This window comes from Bactrocera neohumeralis, chromosome 5 (genome assembly GCF_024586455.1).
Source record: "Bactrocera neohumeralis isolate Rockhampton chromosome 5, APGP_CSIRO_Bneo_wtdbg2-racon-allhic-juicebox.fasta_v2, whole genome shotgun sequence".
NCBI lineage: Eukaryota > Metazoa > Arthropoda > Insecta > Diptera > Tephritidae > Bactrocera > Bactrocera neohumeralis.
Genome location: NC_065922.1, coordinates 62,530,338 through 62,552,915, shown reverse-complemented (window position 1 = coordinate 62,552,915; position 22,578 = coordinate 62,530,338). Strand labels below are relative to the sequence as shown.

Here is a 22,578-nt window from a genome sequence, read left to right as displayed (position 1 = left end):
CCTCTCTCGACGAACAAAAGCCAAACTCTATAAGTCACTCAAAATTCCCGTCCTGCTATATGGTGCAGAGGCTTGGACGATGTTAACAACTGATGAGTTGACGTTGCGAGTTTTCGAGAGAAAAGTTCTGCGAAAGATGTATGGTCCTTTGCGTTTTGGCCACGGCGAATATCGCATTCGATGGAACGATGAGCTGTATGAGATATACAACGGCACTGACATAGTTCAGCGAATTAAAAGACAGCGGCTACGCTGGCTAAGTCATGTTGTCCGAATGGACGAAAACACTCCAGCTCTGAAAGGAAGAAGGGTACATAGAATATCTTTATAACTGACAGGTTGCACTGCTATGCTTTATAGTGTCAGGTATTGTCAGAGACATGAGAAGCAAACTAATTTTAAATAATTTTTATTTGGCAGTAAATTTTTTTATTTTTTAAAGTAAAAAAATCGAAATCGAACCCTTTGCTAATTGTCGCATAAAAAGAAAAGTATATGTCAGTTTTACTTCAATTTGCAGAGAATTTCTAAGGTATTATACTAAAAAAAATGCAAAAAGTTGATTTTTAAATTTTCTGATTTTAAGGTAGGGTTCAAAAAAATGGATTTTTTTTTTAGTTTGAAAGTACAATATCTTGAGAATATACTGTGAAAATTTCAGACAGAAATTCGAAACATTTCGGGAGTTATAACGAGTTTCCTAGACCGCCTCGGAGTCCTCTCTCTCGGAGTTGTTGAACTTTGAACGCGTTTTTCTCAAAACATTGTTTTTCTGGTCTTTTTTCCTACTGGACCGACTAAAATTTTAACAGGCTGTTCAACACATTTATAGTTCTCGTCGGTACTAACGATAATTTTTTTCACCCCTAACTTTTTATTTTACAACCCTTTCTTTGCTAAAATAAAAGCACTTTTTTTTCAAAGTCCGCCATTTTGTTATTTACCCTTGAAATTTAACTTTAGTAGTTCCGACCAAAATGACATGTCTATAGATTAAGAACAATCAAGAATATTTGATTTCAGATAACATCAAGAGCCAAAATCACCTGGGCCACCCACGTGCACTTTTTTTGAGGTTCCAACTTCGAGTGACAATAATAATAGTAATAAAGTATTAAATTTTTTCAAATAATTTTTTTTTTTATATTTTCAATATGCAAATAAAAACACTCTAAATATTCAAGATAATTCATTCTTATTTTCCTATAAAAAACCACCCTCCAAAGAAGTCATGAAAATAGGCATAAGTTACCAGACTACTACCTTAACCCTCTATGGCAATTTAGAATACTTGTATGTTTTAGTGTTGAACACCCTTATATCCTACATAATATTTGAACACAAAAAATATTACAGTTAAAATACAAATTACATTTACTAAAGCTTTTCTAACACAAGCTTATTAAACAGAAAAGTATACAATTATCCACCAAACAATTTAGCTTTAGTTTTAACCTTGAAAATATACTCAGTAAATGAAATATTAGTAATTTTCTTAATGTATGTGTTAATTAACTTGTGTTTATACGAAAAGACGCCTATTTCTTGCCAACGCCAAATTTTGAAATTCCAAAGCGCTTTTAACCATTTAAAGCACAGACAAATTGTGGCTACCGTGCACAGCACAAACTCACACAAACGCTCTGAAAATCGCGTTAAAAGTCGAAAACGAAAACATAAAATGCATTTAAAAATCGTAAAATTGACATTTGCGATTTTAATAACAATAATTTTGTGGGATACATCACTACCATTGCGACCGGTTTGACATAAACTAGTGTTTTTCTTATTGTTGTATGAAGACAAAACTATCAACGTCATTTCCGTCGTCTGGCAAATTGGAAAACTGCACTCGAACTCGTTACTCGTATGAATGGCTCACGTGTTATGTAAATTTGTTAGCTTCCAAAGCAGAGTTGCCAACGATTAATTTATTTGTACTTCTCAATGCCTTTAAGGTAAAAAGTTAGCCCAGCAACGTGCAAAAAGCTTAACTTTGGTGAATTATTGTAGAAGTATTGTTTATATTTATTAATATTTAAATTGTATTGTCGATTAACGATCCAATCTTCGGGATCATCTTTGCAGGCCCCTAAGGTGATTCTTGGACATCGTCCTTTTGAAACAAAATGAAAAACGACAACTTTTTTTTCAAATTATTTTATTCATTGGATCTGCTTTTTCTTAACGCCTGACAATAAGTTATAAAATCTGACATCTATTTAAAAACTAGACAGGCTCAGAATTATTGTTAAATAAAATGTTAAATATATTAAAAACAATTCAAGAAATATATTTTGTCGGTTAATGGTTGCCAGGTGCAATCGACATTTCTTCGAAAGTTTGGCATTTTCATAACATCACTCAGAACATTTTGTCATTTAATCGGTTTTATTTACAGGGAATAAAAATTCTTGGCCAAAAAATCGTTCTGAACATTTTGCGATCAAAATCACGACAAGAGTGCAAGACTGGTACAAAATTTGGCCGACTATTTTTTAAAAGACGAAACGACAACTTAATGAAAAGACCGTCTAACATTAGATGCCTATGCATTTACCAGCATACATTACTTGTAAAGAAATGTGTAAAGAAATCCTGAAAAATACGATCGCGGTTGGTTCAATTTCAAATCGAACGAATCATTCAATAAATAATAAAACATTAAAAAAATTATAAAAGAAATCATGTTTCATAGGCCAGAAAAATATATTCAAGATATATATATTATATGAAACATATATTAGTTGTTCTTCGGATAAGAGAGTATGCGGATACCTCATTAAAGTGGTACAGCATCCATCTCCAATGTTACCAAGTTTTCTTATGAATATTTTAGATCAGTTTTACTATTGTGATCAATGCACCAATTCTCAAAAGAAAATACAATTTGTTTCCTGTATTTCTAAAAATTAAGACTTCAAATTAATTCATAGAAAATAAAAGTAAAATGGCATCCCTGGTCTACGCATATGATAACAACATGTCATGTGCCAGCTGTTCGTATTGGTAGTTATCAATCATTTTTGCTTGCTCGTGACTTTGACACCGATATAACTGGTTGCAGCGACGATTGAAATTGTATACACTTGAGGTACTGCCATTAAAATTAAATAATCCTTGTATGACGTGACGAAGCCGTGCTTAATTGCGATAATAGGTGAAATTATGATAAGTTTAAACAGTTTAAAATCACATTCGATTTGCGAAGAACTCTTAATATGAAAACTATTTCAACAATTTAAACAAAAATTTAAAAAATTATTATTTTTAATTCGCTTTGATTCTTAGACCAAATTAAAAAAAATAAACTTGTGGTTTGTTGTGAATTCTATTTATTCCAAATAAAATGGCTTCATAATAAATTGTAATTCAATGTACCACGACTATTGATTCTGCAAAGGAGAAGTTAGGTAAGGAATTCTCAAACTTTCCCAAATTTTCCTTGCTCAGGGACCACTTTAACATTAGTACTAGGCCACAATAATCAATTTTAAACTTCAATTAAGAACTCAGTACCAAATTACGTAGAAAGAAAAAATAGTATTTTAGCATAAACTTCTGTAATTTTTCATTAATTTAATTTTTAAGCTTTAGTCCTTTTCAAGAATTCGCCTATTCTAGAATTAATATTGTTACTCAAAGCTACACGAAAATCATCACTGACTTTAAAATGATTCCTGGCCTTGTTTTTAAGAGGTTATATACACTTAGAAGGTCGAAAAAAGCTAATTTTTCTGAGAAAACTTTCAAATTTATTGATCCAAAAATTTGTACAAATATTTTATATTTGGAAAGGAACTACAGCTGATCTCCCAGAGCTACTCTCAAAAAACACCACTACTGACCACTATATCTCTGAAATAAAAAACAAACAGATTTCGTTAAAATAATGTTAAATCCAGTAATTAATTGAAGGAATAGCAAAATAATTTTTTTTTGACAAAATGGCGGTTCCGAAAAAAATATCGATTTTTGATCAAAATTTCGGACTTATATTGTTTAATCTTAATGTATATTAGGTTGTCAAATATTTCCCTTCCGCCTTTTTGTTTTCTGAATTTCGCGGCTATGTATAAAGCGTTACAGAGCTCTAGCAATACTACATATCTTTTGAAAGGTCTTGACATAACCTACAAAACGACGCTATACATAATTAGTTTGGATATTGCGTTCAACCGTTATAGACGTGTAAACACGGAGTTCACTAACGCCGAAATTCGCGCTATTTTAAAGTTTTCCTTCGTTAAAGGCAAATCCGCTAGAGAAACGTTCCGTGAGGTTAATGTTGTTTTGGAGGATGGCACTCTATCACTTCGAACTGTGGAGGAATGGTTTCGACGATTTAGAGCGGGTGAAAACGACACCATGGATAAGCCACCCGGCGGAAGACCTGTGACGACGAATACCGATCAAATCATGGAAAACATCGAGTTAGACCGTCATGTGGCATCTCGTGACATCGCACAGAAGATGGAAGTTAGTCACCAAACCATTTTAAACCATCTGCAGAAGGCTGGATACACAAAAAAGCTTGATGTTTGGGTGTCGCATGATTTGACGCAAAAAACTTCTGGACCAAATCAACGCCTGCGATATGCTGCTGAAACGGAACGAACTCGACCCATTTTTGAAGCGGATGGTGACTGGCGACGAAAAATGGATCACATACGACAATATCAAGCGAAAACGGTCGTGGTCGAAGGCCGGTAAATCGTCCCAAACAGTGGCCAAGCCGGGATTGACGGCCAGGAAGGTTTTGCTGTATGTTTGGCGGGATTGGAAGGGAATCATCCACTATGAGCTGCTCCCATATGGCCAGAGGGTTAATTCTACCATCTACTGCGAACAACTGGGCCGCTTGAAGCAGGCGATCGACCAGAAGCGTCCAGAATTGGCCAACAGGAAGGGAGTAGTGTTCCACCAGGACAACGCCAGACCACACACTTCGTTGATGACTCGTCAGAAGCTACGGGAGCTCTGATGGGAGGTTTTATCGCATCCACCATATAGCTCGGATATAGCGCCAAGTGATTACCACCTGTTGCTGTCCATGGCGAACGCCCTTGTTGGTGTAAAGTTGAACTCAAAAGAGGCTTGTGAAAAGCGGCTGTCCCAGTTCTTCGCAAATAAGGAGGGGGACTTCTACGAGGGGGATATTCTGAAGTTGCGGTCTATTTGGAAACAGATTAATGAACGAAACGGCGCATATTTGAACTAAATCCGATCACTGTAACACTTTTTATAGAGCATTGAATAAAGAGCAAAAAGGTGGAAGGGAGATATTTGACAACCTAATATATATTATTATTAAAGCGTTTACTCGAATTTTAGAATAAGAAAAGGCTTTCTTTACACCAAAGTGAAATCGATTCAAAAACATCCTTGCTGTTTCCGTCATATTGTACCTCAATGAGTTCTTCCTGTAACAATTCAAGCATTCCACTCTGGCGAGGCACCCAGACTGTCCCAGATCCAGACTCTCAGTGATAACTGCGCAAAGAAGATGTTACTAGGGGTAGGCTCAGCGATGCGGTGATCCAATTTATCAGGCATGCAATCGTGGTGCCATCCATAGGGTTGTACGTAGTAACACCACTAATGAGAGCGACTGGTTGAACTCGTTCTAGCTGTTTAGAGAATGTGGCTTTACAGAGCGCTATCCACCCTACAAAAACAACATAGAATAATATTCGTTAAGCCAAATTACAACTTTTGGTCAGAGACTCCAGCACTTCCCAATAGTTCTTCTACAACAATATAAGGCAAGAATGATAGGACTAAAATTACTACAGTTCTACCCAGTTACGGTTAAAGAAAATAGTTGAAAGGAGCAGAGTTTCTTGATTACAGTTATTATGGAAGTTTGTCAGTACAGTTAGTTTTTGACGTATTGATTTGAATTTTATCTATATAGTCCAGGCATTTTTAAGTAAGAATCTTGGAATTCGATTTGACCCATTTTATGTCTGTAAATACTTGTATATTATAAAGTTGTCTCAAAAACCTACATATGGTAGCGTATACCTTACTATAATGACTAGACTAATAATATATTAGATCTTATGAAATTCATTATGTGGAGGTTCAACTTTCAGAATATTTTAGAGTTGCATAAAGAAATCTGCCAAAACCAAAATATTTTTGACGGTTACGGGGGAATGCAGCACTGAAAAGGAAAGTTTTTTTTGAAAAATAATTTCAAATTGCGTTCTCTATGTAAGCTGATTAGTTTATTCAATACGCTGACCAGCTGAGACCACCGCGCATGCGTGCGGTTTGGCTTTATTCGACTAGCGCCTTATGGAACTTGTAAAACCTCAATTAAATGCAATGCAGCTAAAATTATGAATAATTGTTAGATAGATGTTTGTAATTCGGGCATAATTACAAAATATTATATCAATGCCGCTACGCGTACAACACGAATTGCACCGACACCCGCAACACACGGCTACAAACACGAGCTGCCTAGGCGGTCGCGTGTTTGCCATTTTGTTAACAACCGATTTGCAATTCATTACTTGGGTCTTGAAAGCCTTGCTGCAGCTACAAGAGGCGTGATTTTGGAAATCTCTTTGATATTTATGCAATTTAAGGTAGCGCATGCGCAATAAATATGGCAAGCAGCCGCATGTGAGTATGTGTGTGTTTGGAATTCGGCATGTAGCAGAGTGTGAAGTGCGCAGTCACACACATACGCATAATTACAGACTTCGTAGCTAATTAAGTGAGCGAGTGCGCGCCCGCGTTTATCATTTTAGGCGTCAGTGGCGATTGCTGACCGAAGCGCGTGGCAATGCAACGCACCGAAGCATTCCATTATTGCCAATTAATTATGTATAGTATGTATATAGTCGGACTCGTGCATACAACCATAAATTTCATTGCAAGGAAGAACCTATGCAGGAGTGGATGGCTGAAGATCGGTGTTTCAGAAAACATATTTTACCGCACTTTTAATGTTTATGCTCATGTAAGTGCGTGTTATTAACGAAACTTTTACAAATATACCACAATTAATATTTTCAAATAATTTACAAGCTACTGTAAACGCACTTCCTCAACGTATTAATATTCGCAATAGCAATAAGGATGGCAGAGCGGTATCAGGTAACCCAGATGAACATGTTGTTAGCATAAACTCTAACATAGTAGTAGCAGTTATCGGGTCCAGTCGTCCAAATCATTCAGTTCACAACTGGCGCGTTATGGTTTTGCTATCCAAATGATCTCACATAAGAATCAAATGAAGCTAATTTGCTATGATGGGGATTAAGGCCAGGTTCCTCCAAACAATTTTGAAAAAATCGATTTTTTTTTCATAAATTGCTTCTGTATACTCGTTGAAATAGTATAGAATTAGTCCCGGAGCTCAGCAAGACCGAGAAGCGGTATAAAAGAGTGAGGAGCGCTGCGGGAAATCCGGCCGCTCGAACGCCTTCGGTAGCGGCAGCTACTGCGTGCCTTTGGTTTGAGCTGACTTTTCTCCGAACAACGTTTTTTCGCATGAATGACACTCTCATTTCAAAACTATGGCACTTATCGATATGAACCAAACGGCATTTTACTCTTTGGATGTCTGGCTATGGCCTCAAGCAGAACCAGAAATATTCATTATTATTTAAAATGTTATAAACAACTGAAAGTGAAAAAAGGGTTAAAAAAAATTCAAAAGTCCGCCATTTTGTTTTTTTTTCATTGAAAATGTTTCATTCTGCTTGAAGCCATAGCTAATTCGATACAGAACACGAAACCGTTTTGCTTTTTGCTTTCAGATAATTCTTTTCCAAGAAATGATGTCATCCATCTACGAATCGGATGAGTGAGTTTCAGACCGCCATTCTGAAAAAAAAAAAAAAAAAATTTCAAGTAACTTCATACGTAGGTTGTTATATATATTTCTGGCCTAATATTGTAAATAGGCATATTTATCAACGAAAATGTTTTTTTATTTTTTTATTTTTTTTAATTTTTTTTTAATTTTTTTTTTTTTTTTTTTTTTTAATTTTTTTTTTTTTTTTTTTTTTTTTTTTTTTTTTTTTTTTATTTTTTTTTATTTTTATTTTTTTTTATTTTTTTTATTTTTTTTTTGTCGATTGCTGTTTTGTTTCGGGCTCATACGCATTGATCCCTGATTCGTCACCTGTGACGATCTTAGAAACGTCTTTTGAAGCACCGCGATCGTATTTTTTCAGCATTTCTTTACATCAATCCACACGAGCCTTTTTTTGAGCGATTGTCAAATTGTGCGGGATCCAACGAGAACAAACCTTTTTTACGGCCAGGTGCTCATGCAATATCGAATATATGCTGGTGGGTGAAATGCATAGGCATGCCTCTATCTGAAGGTATGTTACATGACGGTCTTGCATTATCAGTTCACGTACGGCATCGATGTTTTCTGGCACAACGGCTGTTTTTGGACGACCTTCACGGAATTCGTCTTTGAGCGAGCGTCGGCCACGATTGAATTCGTTGTACCAGTTTTTCAGAGTGCCATAGGATGGTGCTTCAAAGCCATACAAAGATTTTTAGTTCATCGATGCACTCTTGTCGTGATAATCCACGTCGAAAGTTGTGAAAAATGATCGCACGAAAATGTTCACGAGTTAATTCCATTTTTTGGCCGAGATGCATTTTTTAATTCCCTGTAAATAAAACAATTCACGATTAAATGACAAAACGTTCTGAGTGATGTTATGCTAAAACATGTCAAACTTTCCAATGGAAATGTCAGATTGCACCTGGCAACACTTAGTGTTGCCCTAGGCCAGAATATATATAGCAGCCCTCGTATATGTACTTTAATATGTAAAAAAAAATTGATTACTCAACATTTTTGTAATAAAAATAAAATGTATTGAAAAAAATTCCGTTTTTTAGAGGAACCTGGCCTTAATAGCGCAGCAACCGAGACGAACCCACGTATTTTTAGTATTTGTCGTGAACTGAACGAAGTGATGTACAAAAAAGTCTAACCCTCCGCTGATGACTCAAGAGTTTTTAGCACATGTTTCTTCATTTGTATTACACCACCTTTGTCGGTAACTTGACAGATATGACGAGGTCATATAAAGCAGTTACTGTAATAGCATTGACAGACGGCAGCGTTAAACCAGATTAATTGCATTTTTCGGGATTAATTCAGGAGTTACCACAGCTAACTCCGTTGCTGAATCCAAAAATAACTCTCAAAATTTTAGGGAGTTTGTGAAATTTTCGTTGGCAACATTGTTAAAAATGGCCAATTTTCATCTATTGTGAATGAAATACAAGCAACCCTTACAGCTGTTTATCAAATTCTCAATATAATATCAATAAAACTTCTATGTTATGATGCAGTTTTAAAAATAATGTGTTGATATTTTTTTGTAATAAAAAATGGTTTGGTAAAAATTGGTCGGCTAACAACCGTAATGTTTATCTTCTATCAATTTTTAGTGAAAATATTATAAAAAGGACAATGAGCTGTTTTCAGAGTTTCAAACTCGCATAGCTGCCGTCTGTCACCTACAAATTTGGATCTGATTAAGTGCGCAGTTAATCCGGATTAACGCTGCCGTCCGTCAAGGCTATAAGCAATGATTTCACCACAAAATATTAGCATTCAATTATATTTTGTTCAGAACAATGTACTGCTTGTTTTTGGTCGCTACTGTACCACTTACATATATATATTTCCGTTCTTTGACTTAAAGCTATTTATTTCAATCGATACTAATTTAATTTTTATTTATTTCCTTTACAGGTAAGCTTCACGCAAAACGCATTGAATACTTGTGGAGGTACTCGAGTAATTTGTTTCAATTATCAAACAAATGTAAGCAGATATTCACAATTACAAGAAAATTCAAAATTTGTTCGTATCGGCTCATATTTCTAGTCCAATAGCAAACCTAATTTGTGGCAATATGCTTAGCGAAGACATGCTCCAGCAAACATATTTACCTTCATCTTGTTTATCTTTCACCAAAGTGAGTTGAAATCGCAATTCCCCACAACAATGTATCAAACGGTGTTGGTAGTGGTTGCTGTACGCGCTAGAAGCCTTAACAGGGTGTTACAAATGTCTAATAAATGAGGAAAAACAAAGACAGAGTGTTTCCATAAGAACTAAAATTCAAAGTTAAAAAACATTTTGTAATGCGTGGAATGGTGAAATTTATTTTCTAATGATATATATGTACATACATATGTATATCTATGAAGTACCTAATTGAGTTCAATCGGTTGCTAACTAAATTCGTTTAATTTGATCACTCACAATCAAAGTAAATGTTTCAAACCGAATCGACACTACGCAATTTATTTTGTGCTTAAAGCATTTTTAAACAAAAAAATATTGTTTTATAATAGCCTTATTGTCATGCTTTATTTTTCGTTTAACGTTTAACTTTATTAAAAATGTATTTTTATGAATAGGTGGGAACACTCCTAAAATACTTACATTCTTAAAGGTGTTTATTATCTTATATATGTATATGTGTTTGACTTGTAGAATCAAACTGTTTGATTTGTATGATCAAACGTTAAAACTTAAATAAGATTCTTTAGATCCTTACCACTGGCGGGGGGAATGCAAAGACTTTTTTCAAGCTAAAAAAATCTTTCATTCTTGGCTTTTGGATTCAGTACTGCATCTTCCGCTGTCATACCTCCATCGTCAGCGACTTTAGTTGTCATGTCTTCATTTGGCTCTTCATCAGGCGGGTCAAGATCCATTGTTACATCTGTAACAAGATAACCAGCCCCCCTACTTCCTCCGAAGTGAGGACTCTCCCGGGCAATAAAACGCCTCTTAAAGTCTTCTCTTTCCGTAGGTGGTAAAATCCCTTGTTTAAAGTCATTATCCAAAATTTTAGCTCTCCAAGATTCCTTTTGTTCTTCTATTTTCTTCGTTTCTGCCAGGATGCATGCTTTTTGATCGTATTTAGTTGTCGACTTGTTGTCAGCTACCATTAAGTCGTGCTCTTCCGTTGTGTCTTCAATGCAATGCTTCTCAAAACGTATATCTTCTACGCGCAGCTTACCAAAGGTAATGTCTTCTACGCGTAGCTCATCTTTTCTATTTTTTAAATTGCTTTTTTGTTTCTTTAGCACTTTCAAAATGTGAGTGACATCCCAAGATAGATCTTCTATCTCAACATTAAAATATAAATTGTTGTAATAGATTGTCAATTCGTGCATATTTCTTTCCATATTGCTCCATAAATTCTTGAGATGGTTTTCGTAAAATTCGATTTCAGTTTGGTCTCCAGTATTTATATTTATTTTTGCCGCTGCAATTGTAGATCGAATTCTTTTTGGTCCTTTTTTCAATTGCCAGCTCTATGAGGTCTATCATTTTATCAGTTGGGCTATTGCTTCTAGCCTTTATGACCATCTCTTTGGAAGCTATTTCCTGTTTGAGCTCCTGAATTTGCTTCCTATTATCTTCAGCTCTCCTCCATATGTATAATCTAGATTTATTTCCTCAAATCTAATATCTTCTACGCGCAGCTTCTTCTCAAAAGTGATCCCTTCTTTGTAACATGTTCGCAGTGTTCGAAATTTTAACAATTTTTTTTTAATAAACTCTCTTCTTTAAAAAAGTCGTTGGAGGTAATTGTTTTGGTCGCCTGGTTGACCTTGCTGTGCCTCGATTCACAGCCGCTGAATATTTTTTTAAATTAAATAACAGTATTCACACAACGTTTAGTTTCGTACTAAAAGGGCTGATGTGATCATATAAATATGCGGGAATATGGACCCGCCTTACAATTTCTTTATTAATTTGCTTGTGTAAATAATAGGGCTTTTGTATTGCCTATATACATAAATATATAATAGGAATTTTACATACATATATTGCCTGTATTTTATCCATACATGTCTTACAATTTTGGCTCGAGCTACATATTCGGCTCGAAGGATCAAATGTTTCTCACTCGACATAACACTTATTTATTCCCCCCACCAGTGGTAAGGAATGACAAATCTTTGTTGAGTTTTAAACAATATGTATATATATAACGTTTTTTTTTATATCTTGGACAGGTTTTATTAAGTTTGCTATGAAGACAGATAAAATCCGCTTTACATTTGTTATCAAGTCTTCTGCCTCATTTTTGAAGTAATTGCGTCACTCTCTTGTGAAATATTCACTACAGTCACTGAAATTCCACTCTTTATTGCTAGCCATATTCGTATTTCTTCCGATTTCTGAAATGAACTAAAATCCTTCTTCTTCTTCCTAATTGGCGTAGACACAGCTTACGCGATTATATACGTGGCGCCAATTGGATATTCCAAGCGAAGCCAGGTCCTTCTCTACCTGGTCTTTCCAACGTAGTGGATGTATTCCTTTTCTTCTGCTTCCCCCGGCGGGTACTGCGCCGAATACTTTCAGAGCTGGAGTGTTTTCATCCATCAGGACAACATGACTTAGCCAGCGTAGCCGCTGTCGTTTAATTCGCTGAACTATGTCAATGTCGTCGTATATCTCGTACTATCGAATGCGATATTCGCCGTGACCAACTTGCAAAGGACCATAAATCTTTCGCAGAACCTTTTTCTTGAAAACATGCACCGTCGACTCATCAGTTGTTATCATCGTCCAAGCCTCTGCACCATATAGCAGGACGGGAATTATGAGCGACTTATAGAGTTTGGCTTTTTGTTCGTCGAGAGAGGACTTTACTTTTCAATTGCCTACTCAGTCGGAAGTAGTATCAATATCATCGGCTTACGCGAGCACTAAAATCATTCTATATTAAGAATTTCTGACAGTGCCTCTATCCTTAGCAAGTTTACACCAGTTGTACCAGGCCACTATGAACTTGATCCTTCCATTGGATGCGTGGGCGCCCTAGCACCTGTAGTCCATCCATGGGTTTCGAATCGAATAATATTTTTGCTGAAGTGTCAACATATGTACATGTTGAATTCTTATGCGCTTAATTATATGCATGTCGCTGTCGAGCTCATCCAGTTCGTGATTCCATCTTTTTCGATATTCCTCGCTCACGCGGACAGCTTCGAAAAACTTGTGAAGAACAGGTCTTTCTCATCTCGATACGTCATTATCATGTTTCTACGCTGATCAATAGGACTGGGATAATGAAAGACCTACTTCTCAATTGCCAATCGTTGCCAAAGTAACTCCTTTTAGCAAGAGTTATGCTACGCTTGACCTTCAGGCTTAAATTATTAGTGTAATTTTTCTTCTTCCTTCTTGTGCCAACGTCATTTTGCGGAATGAGTTTCGCGGGGATACCAAACTGAGAAGTGGCGTCGTATAGGCAGCTCCTGCCAGTGCTGTCGAAAGCGGCTTTGAAATCGTATCGATCTATTTGTGGAGGTACTCTCCAGCATTTGACGCATTGTGAAGTTTGTATAAGGATTTACGTAAAATCAGTTTATTTACAGTGGGCTGAAGGGGCTATACCAGTGTAACGCATGAACAATTAGGTGATTTTCGTGAATTTTTTTAAAGAAAGTGCTAGATTGAATGTGTCGAACTTCCTTGGACGTAACAAGGTATATTTTCGGCTATATTTTAAGATTTTTTTTTGCAAAAATATTGAAAAATAACGAAGTTATCTGACGTCTTCGATGGTCCCAAAAAAAAAAGTGCCCCAACTGCTGACATGATTCCGTCCGAATAATTTTAAAATATCAAAAATTAACAATATGGCGTAATTTTGAAAAAAAAAACGTTTTTTTTAGGTAGAAATGGTCGTTTTTTTAATGCCAAATGTATTCAACAATACTTAGTTTTAATTTGAAGTCCATCGGTTAATTTTTCGTTGAGTTATGATGTCAGCAATTTTGAAAAATGTCGTTTCGAGAAAAACGCGTTTAAAGTTTCACTTATACTATATATGTTTGTACCTGTGAACGGTCGCTCTTTAGAACGCTGGCATCTAAAAACTATTCAAGATACGACCTTGCCGATTTCGCAGGATATTTTTGGAAATATACAAGGTCTGTCGCAAAAGAAACAGAACTTTTTAAATATAACTGTTTCTGGTGGCGCCACCTATTGGTGGGTATATGAAATAAAAAGTTTGATCTCTTGTTGACATTTCGTAAAAATTTTAAGACAATTGGATAACTACAATCGATGTTATCGATCAAAAAGTGACAGCAGCTTTTGGTCATCGGTCGTAAAATGCAAAGAGCAAATATTAAATTTTTTTTTAAACTTGGGAAAACGTTTACTGAAACATTTCAAATGATGAAAAAAGTTTATGGTGATCAGTGCCTATCCCGTAGTAATGTGCATGAGTGGTTTAAGCGATTCCAAGAAGGTCGTGAGGACCTCCGTGACGATCAGAAGTCGGTCGTCTTCAGAAGTCAAAAATAAAGACAATGCTGATTTGTTTTTACGATTCCGAGGGTATTGTATGCCGAGAGTTCGTCCCATCTGGCCAAACGATTAATGCTGTGTTTTACCTTGGTGTTATGAAGCGTCTTTTGTCACGCATTCGTCGTGCTCGACCACAATACCGTGAGGCAGGGTCCTGGCGCCTGTTGCACGATAATGCGCCGTGTCATCGGTCGACGCTTGTCACTGATTTTTTGATAAAAAACTCCATATTAACCATTAATCACTCACCCTACTCACCTGATCTGGCACCCTGTGATTTTTACCTATTTGGAAAACTTCATTTGTCCATGAAAGGACACTGGTTTCAGGACATTTCAGCTATCCAAAAGGCGACGACCGATATTCTCAAGAGCATTCCGAAAAATGACCTTAAACACTCATTTGAAATGCTAATTGACCGGGCTAAACGCTGTATCGAAGCACAAGGAAACTACTTTGAATAAAAAAAAATATAACTTTTGAAAAATATTAATTTTTTGTTGCTTTTTTTAACAGTCCTGTTTCTTTTGCGACAGACCTTGTAAGCTATTGAAAAAGCAGAAAAACCATTTTTGAAAATGTGACACTAGTAACGTGACCCCTTAAGTCTTTCACACAATACTGTCGAAGGAGATTTTTACGCAAAGGCTGATCCCGCCATAAATAGCGCAGACCGCGGGATCTTCCTGCTTGGGAAGAGTGCTTACTTCTTACCTATACGACTTCTATATTATTCCAGAACGAAACAACGTTTGACAAATTTTAATTTATTTATTTATTAAATAACAAATCGTCAGTTATTAAATCAGAATTTAAGAGTTACCTAAAACTATCGGAACCGTGACTCGATATGTACAATGCAAAACATGGCTTATGAGATAATCTTTGTAAGTCCTCTGGCGTAATCTATACATAACAGTTAATACATATAAATTATACTTTAAGACTTGGCAGCACTGCGATGAAGCTGAAAGGAGTGTCTACTAAAAATTAATTTAAAAATACAGATATACTTTATAAATATAAATTATATTAATTAAAATTAATTAAAAAGTAACACTTATTAACTAACTGCTTGAAGTGCAACTTATGACCGTGAGCGGTATTTTGAGAGGCTTGATATGTATGATTTAATAGCTGTTAATGTCAAATGCTATTTCCTCTCTTTGCTAAACCGCTAGGAGCCCGTTGATTCGTCCTTTAACGTATTCTCCGCGACCTCCGTTACATTGCAAATGGGCTCCAAATCAGATCGCGCACGCTTCGTACGCCACTGCGTGCTGCTAAGCCACAGCTCCTTAATCATATCTGCGCCCTTCTCGGCGATCATAACCACCGGCGCATGTATGTTGCCGTTAGTGATGGTGGGCATAATGCTGGCATCAATTACACGCAGTCCCGGCACACCGTACACGCGCAATTGCGGATCGACCACCGCCCACGGATCGCTAGGTGGACCCATTTTAGCGGTGCCTGACATATGGTAGATAGTCATGGTGTATTGGCGTATGGCGCAGTCCCAATATTCGTCGGTAAACTGCGGCAAGTGCTTGCAGTTCGGCAAGGGTTTGCTCCAGAAGCGTGCGCCAAAACGTTTCAGAGCTTGGGTTTCGCCCATGGCTACCGCTGTTTTGACGCCTTCGCGCAGCACATTCACATCGTCCGGATGTGTGAGGTAGTTGTGATAGAGTAAAGGGTAGCGAAGCGGATTTTTGGATGCGAGTTTAATAAAGCCACGACTTTTGGGCCGCAACATCATGGGAAAGATGCCGAAAACATCACGGTCGTTCACTTCGCTGTATACCTCTTGGTAGAACTCGTCTGATAAACCATGCGCAGTTTTTACTTGCGAACCGCCATCCGACATGACCGATGCTGAGGTCATCATAAAGCTCATGTCAGGCCAGTCGTCGCTGGCATTGGCATATTTGGTATTAATGAAAGCTACTGCCTCCAAACCCACGCTAGATGTGAGCGGTCCATCCTCCGTGATGGCGTAACGCAACGCGGTATTAATGTTAACCATACGCTTCATCACAATGGAAATGGGGTAGTCGATAAGGAATGCAATGCCGCCGACAGCTATGTGATCCTGCAAATTCTGACCGACACCGGGTAGATGCTGCACCAGTGGTATGCCCACGCGTTGCAGTTCATCCGCTGGTCCGATACCCGACAGCATCATCAAATGAGGTGAGCTTATCGCGCCAGCCGAGAGTATAACCTCGCGTGTAGCATAGACTGTCTGTAGGCTTCCATCGCGTATGAACTGCACGCCGATGGCACGTTTGGTTTCTGGGTGCGTCAGCACCTTCGTAACGTGGGCATACATCGCCACGTCGAGGTTCTTGCGCAAACGCGCAGGGCGTAGAAAACTCTTAGAGGTGGAGGCACGCGAACCGCGTCGCATGTTGAACTGATAGAATGCGAAACCCGTTTGCTGCTCACCATTCACGTCCACAATATCATAGCCCATTTCCTCGCCGGCCTGTAGAAAGGCAGGCCCCAATGGCGTGTTGTAAGGTGAGTCTTGCACAGTCCAAAGACCACCTTGAAATTGAAAAAAAAAGTGTTAATATGAGCGCTGATATTATAGATTTTATGATTTTGACATGCCTGTGCCGTGGTAACGTTTATTGCGCGCCAAGTATGGATTACGTTGATCTTCCGATTTGCGGAAGTACGGCAATATATCTTCGTAGCTCCAACCGGGATTGCCAAACGATGCCCACTGATCGAAATCGCGCCGGTTTCCACGTATGTATAGCATAGTGTTGAGTACGGAACTGCCGCCAATGACTTTGCCACGCGTCCAACAGCAGCGGCGATCCTTCATCGCCTGACAGGCTGTATTCTGTGGTTGGGTGCTGGAAAAAGAAATAGAGGGCTTATTACTGATTGTAAAACCTTCAAAGACATTTTGAGTTAAGAACATACAGAGTGTGTAATGTCACACTTAAACTATTGAATTTTAAGTTTTTGTGCTGTGAAACGTGCAGGTGGCAACTCTGTAAAACATATATTTTTTTAATAAAGCTTGTCAAAATACCCTTATCTTTCATTTTTGATTGATTTTTCAAACTCATCAAAAAAGGCTAAAGTCGGAGAACGATTCAAAAAATGAGTGTCTGAGACGGACCGTGGTGTACAATCGACTAGCTGGTAAATCCAAGCAGAGTATCGTTAGGGGGTTCTACATCATGATCGTGCAAACGATAATCATATATGATGCGGTGGTTTCGGACTCAAAAGCCTCGCAGACTTCGGCAGGACTCCAAATATCGTAGCTGCAACAACTGGAATGCATCTGCATGTCGGATGCACTGCGCACTTGTCCGACGGCAGCACTTGAAGTCATGCTTGAGCTCATATCACTTCACCTAGTAGTCGGTCAGTTAGCCAAACATACTACAAATGACAACAGAAGGGCGTGGCAGATGTGAGTTAATCCCGTCCCAGCGGATAAAAGAGTTAAGTGGTGTAATACCATTGGCTCTTCTCCCAAGAGACAGCATTACCAAAAGGGTAAACTTCTCCAAGAAGTTCAAGGTTACCCTTAGCAGCAAGACAGAATGAAATGATCCACTTTAGAGCTACTGCTAGTACAATCAAGTGATACACAGACGGCTTGAAAACGTAGGAGGGAATTGGTGCAAGAGTCGCAGGACCACGCACCAAACTCTCCATACCTATGGGAAGCTTTCCGAGCATTTTTCAGGCAGAAGTTTTTGCCATAAGTCGGTGCATAGAGATAAACCTCCAACGCAACTCTCGCAACGAACTTGTAACCATACTTAGCTATAGTCAAGCGGCACTTAAAGCAATATCTGTCTATGACATCAAATCGCTACTGTTGCAAAAGTGTAAAGAACGGCTGACTAACCTAGCGGAACGTAACCAAGTGCACCTCATCTGAATCCCCGGTCACAAAGGTATAGCCAGGAATGAACTGGCTGATGAGCTCTCTCGCTCCGCACCATCCACTAACATGATTGGACCTGAACCCTTCATCGCGGTGGATCCCCATACCATAAAAAAGCTGCTCCGCAAGGAAGTAAAAGTAGGCAGAGTGAGGTATTAGCAATAACTCCAAGGCATGCGCCATGCCAAGTTGCTAATGGGGGGTTACAATCTCAACAGGTTTATATACTTTCAAATATTACAAACATTGTTAATGTTCCTTGATTTTTCTTTTAATTAATTAAAGACGAAAAAAATAGTAGTGGCTACGAAATTATTACCTGGATTAGCTATTGCAGTCATTCGGTTATTTTAATAGAATATTTCGTCAAACAATAAACACTTTCTAACAAATTAGAGAACTTCAATTTTTCTGGCTGCTAAGATTTCTTTCTCTGCTACTGTATACTTCTTCTTCTCCTTACTTACATAAACTCAAAGAATTATAATAAATGAAATCTTAATTTCTTCACAGTAGACACCTGTACCTGTACTGTGTCAAATATTCACTTATAAACAATTCATATTTTAAAACAGGTGGCAAGTCTGCAAAATAATATCTTTGTAATAAAGCTTAATGAAATATTTTGTGGGGGTGTATTTTTTAAATTAATTTTTTTTTTCAAATTAATTTTTTTTTCAAATTTATTTTTTTTTTCAAATTTATTTATTTTTTTCTTTTTTAAATTTTCACATTTTTTAGTTGTCACTGTTTTTTGTCGATGTCTATTTTGTTAATTTTATACATTTTTTTAATTATTTAATTATACATATATAATTAATTAAAAATAAATGACAACTCTAAGTATCTAAAAGCTACAAATATTGTCGAATCAAAATATAAACGCTCAACAAATTGCCCAAAAATCGTTTTAAAATTGCAGTCAATGAATACGTAATGACTCAATTTTCTCATGACCTTGGTAAATAACTGTAATCAGCACTTAATAGGTGCTCATTAAATGCATTAGTGTTTGTCTAAAGTAGTTAGTCGAGTTAACTGTCATTCAAAATACCTCCGAAGGCGCCGAAACGTCTATTTAAATCGTTTAACTGCTGTCTGCCTAAGCACCTATGAAATTGTGATCATCTCAAATTGTTAACGAAAATTTTTCAATGAAACTTGTGTTTGGGAAATGTGAAGAAATAATAGTAAAAAGGTTCGTGTTAGACCGACAACTTCGATAGCATTGTGCGTGCAACAAAATAGGAAGAAATTAAGTATAATAAAATGAACTTAAATGAAAGCTAACGGTCAGTATGCGAAGCGTTTCATGTACTTGTTGTTATTTTTTAGTTTTGAACGCATTAACGCAAAGTTTTTTGAAATGTTTCAAAAATTTTCGCCACTTGCTTGCGTGCAGTTAATAGCGACAGCTTTAGCAGTTATATTTTGATAAACTCTTTTCGTCTTTTTATTGTACATATTTTAGTTTACTATATTTTTTTTTCTTTTTTTTTTGAGTTGTGAATTTTTGTCCGAAACATGGCTCTAAAGCCAATATAGAATCAATTGAGGATCTTCTTAGGTTGATTTTGCCTCAATAAAGTATTATAGTTACCTAACACTTGTATTTGATTACGCACCTTTTGAGAGAATCAGAGGTATATTGTCAAGTTCTGTAGTGGCTGCTCATCTGAAATTTCTTAATCACGTATTTGGGTTGCACTATAGTGAGCATCGCCATTGAGACCTAAAAATACCCACTGTAAAAGGGGCTATTCAAGAAGTTATCTCTCTCGGTTGGAGACTTACTTCCGTACTTACGATCCAACTGTTGGACTTTAAATCTTTACGATTCAATTGATCTCACCTTCAATTTTGTGAAATATTTTTCCTTGAACTTTCCCATCATTATTTATAAATATTAATTTAGTTATTGCCATTTTCAAATAAAACAGTTTTTAACTGAAACTGAATATTAATCAACATACCAACGATATACTTACGTTGAATTCGTTAACTTTACTCTTCAACTTCAGCATGTGATATTTTCCTCAAATAGTACGAAATTTCGTAAGTTCACAATGCTCATAGAAAATATGACTAGCAGCAAAGAATCGAGATAGATATCTTTATATATATAAATCTTCTGACCGTGTGTTTGTAATTGAACTGCTCCTAAACGGCTTAACCGATTTTGATGAAATTTTTTGTGTGTGTTCAAGGAGATTCGAGAATGGTTTAGATTTACAATTTGGTCCACTGGAAAATGTTTTTTTTAAATTAATTTTTCATTTGTAATCAATTGCTAATTTTGGAATGTTTGACTGATAGATTGCGCTACCATCGCAGTATCCAATATTCAAACCTTAAATTGGCGTAAACGTGCAATAAACAAAACGATGCCAAAGTAAAAGGCGACATCTGTAGACAAGTTTTCATAATGTGGACAGAGTTGTTCGTTCTTAAGTAATAAATTGGGTGATTCAATACATCTATGGGTAGCTATAACATTTTTTTCATACCTGCTAACTATTGGAGAGGGGTATCTTGACAGGCAATTTAAAATCGCAAAAGATCTGGCATAAAAAAATAGCGGCATAACTGAAGTGTTGATAAAAAGTTCTATTAAAATTTGAGATATACAGAAATCTTTTCGAAGCATTGCAAGACTGATGCCATAACCTTGCCAGCCGATTTTTTTGTCTTTCCACCGTTTCTTAATATGCAGTCCACCAGGCTGACAATCGATTGGACTCGATTGATTTCACTGATGCACAGCCCAAATTCAATAGTATTTTTACCCCAAAAACCAATTCTTTCTTAACGCACGAAATGTTTTTTGATTCATTTTTGTTGCTTCACCAAAAATGCGATTATTCCTTAACTAATACTTATAATCTAACTAATAGAAATCATATAGATGGTATTAGTAGTACAACCTATGTATCAGCCACAGTAAAACGTGGGCGGGTCCTCTAGTTTTTTAATAAAAAGTTTGGTCAACACCTGCAGATTTTTAGCCGGCTTTGACCCTTGCTAATTGCAAGAGTATTAAGTGTTCAGTTACACGCGAACTTAGTCCTACCCTTGTCCTCCTTGTTGTTGCATAGTGTTATTGAATATGTGTTAAATGGTATAGTTTGTACCTCTGTGTTTTTTGTGAACTGCTTCAAAATTTGTTATATAATTAAGTCATTATCTAACAAACTATTATGTTCTTAGAAAAATCTAATCAAATCTTCTAACAATTGACCTACTTTCAATATTTTAAATGTTTTTGATGCAATTTAAAATTTAAAAAAGTGCAGCACCGACAATCTGGCAACTAGAATTTAAGATTTTAAATAAATGGATATCCACATATGTATGTATATGTTAGCCTATAATTAAACCGCATATTTCCGACAACTTACATTTAATATAATAATAGCTTTGATTTATTTATTTGGTGTCGATTATAACCGCTGGTACAAAAAATGCTGTCGCAACGAACCGGATATCAATAATGATACATATTTATGTGTCACAAATACTTATGCACACACATGTACATAAGTATATAAATATTTACGCAGTTGTAATGATGTTCATTGTGAAATGTTGAGACTTGCCGGGAACAACAAGCATGAAAATCTTGCGTTTTAATCGCCAACAACATTTAACGGTGCAGGCAGCGTTATCAATTTTGTTTTTAACAACTGAAGTGAACTGATTGTAGACTCACTGCATTATAATGAAAATATTATTTACACAATAGTTTATTTATGCCTTTTTTCGTAAGTTTAAAATCAATTAAGATAAAAAAAATACAACAATGCATAAACATACATGTATCTTTGCTTGTATTACACATGCTTCGGAGAAAACCCAACGCAGCATTCCCGTTTGCCGCGAAATTACATAATTGCTGTGCTCAGGCGGCTGCACAACAACAGCACGCTTACGACTGCGCGTCTGACTTGCCCATCAGCAGCGCTGTGTGGTTTTCGTTATTGTTGCCATTAACATTGAAAACTACTCAGCGGCACACTAGAGAGCCGGTAGCGCACGGACAGTCATTTTCGTACGCCGTTTTGGTATTTTGTGCGGCCCACATGCAGCGAGTTCGTTTCTTAAGTCTTTTGTGTACTCATTTCGTACAGTAGGGTTTTCTGCTGTGCTGTGGCGCTGGAAACGTGCTCGCCAATAGGTAGCTAAATTTACCCGTCTACTGCCAATCACTGAGAGGCAAATGCATTGAAAATAGTTGCTTTGGCTTTCTTTTGACACTTCTTTAATGTCCAGAGGGCAAATGATGAATGTGTCTATAACCTATTTT

At 36.8% G+C, this 22,578-nt stretch overlaps 2 protein-coding genes across 5 annotated transcripts in view; one reads left to right on the top strand and one right to left on the bottom strand.

The window, feature by feature from the left end:
* The window catches only part of LOC126759436 (flotillin-2), a 418,004-nt gene that overhangs the window by 200,484 nt on the left and 194,942 nt on the right, over window positions 1-22,578 (top strand). The window lies entirely within an intron of this gene.
* The window catches only part of LOC126758054 (glucose dehydrogenase [FAD, quinone]), a 33,664-nt gene continuing 26,616 nt past the window's right edge, over window positions 15,531-22,578 (bottom strand). Inside the window, exons 2-3 of the mRNA XM_050472049.1 lie at window positions 16,970-17,220; window positions 15,531-16,903 (exon numbers count right to left, since the gene is read on the bottom strand). Of these exons, the coding sequence (XP_050328006.1) occupies window positions 15,531-16,903; window positions 16,970-17,220 (1,624 nt within the window). The remainder of the gene's footprint in view (window positions 16,904-16,969; window positions 17,221-22,578) is intronic.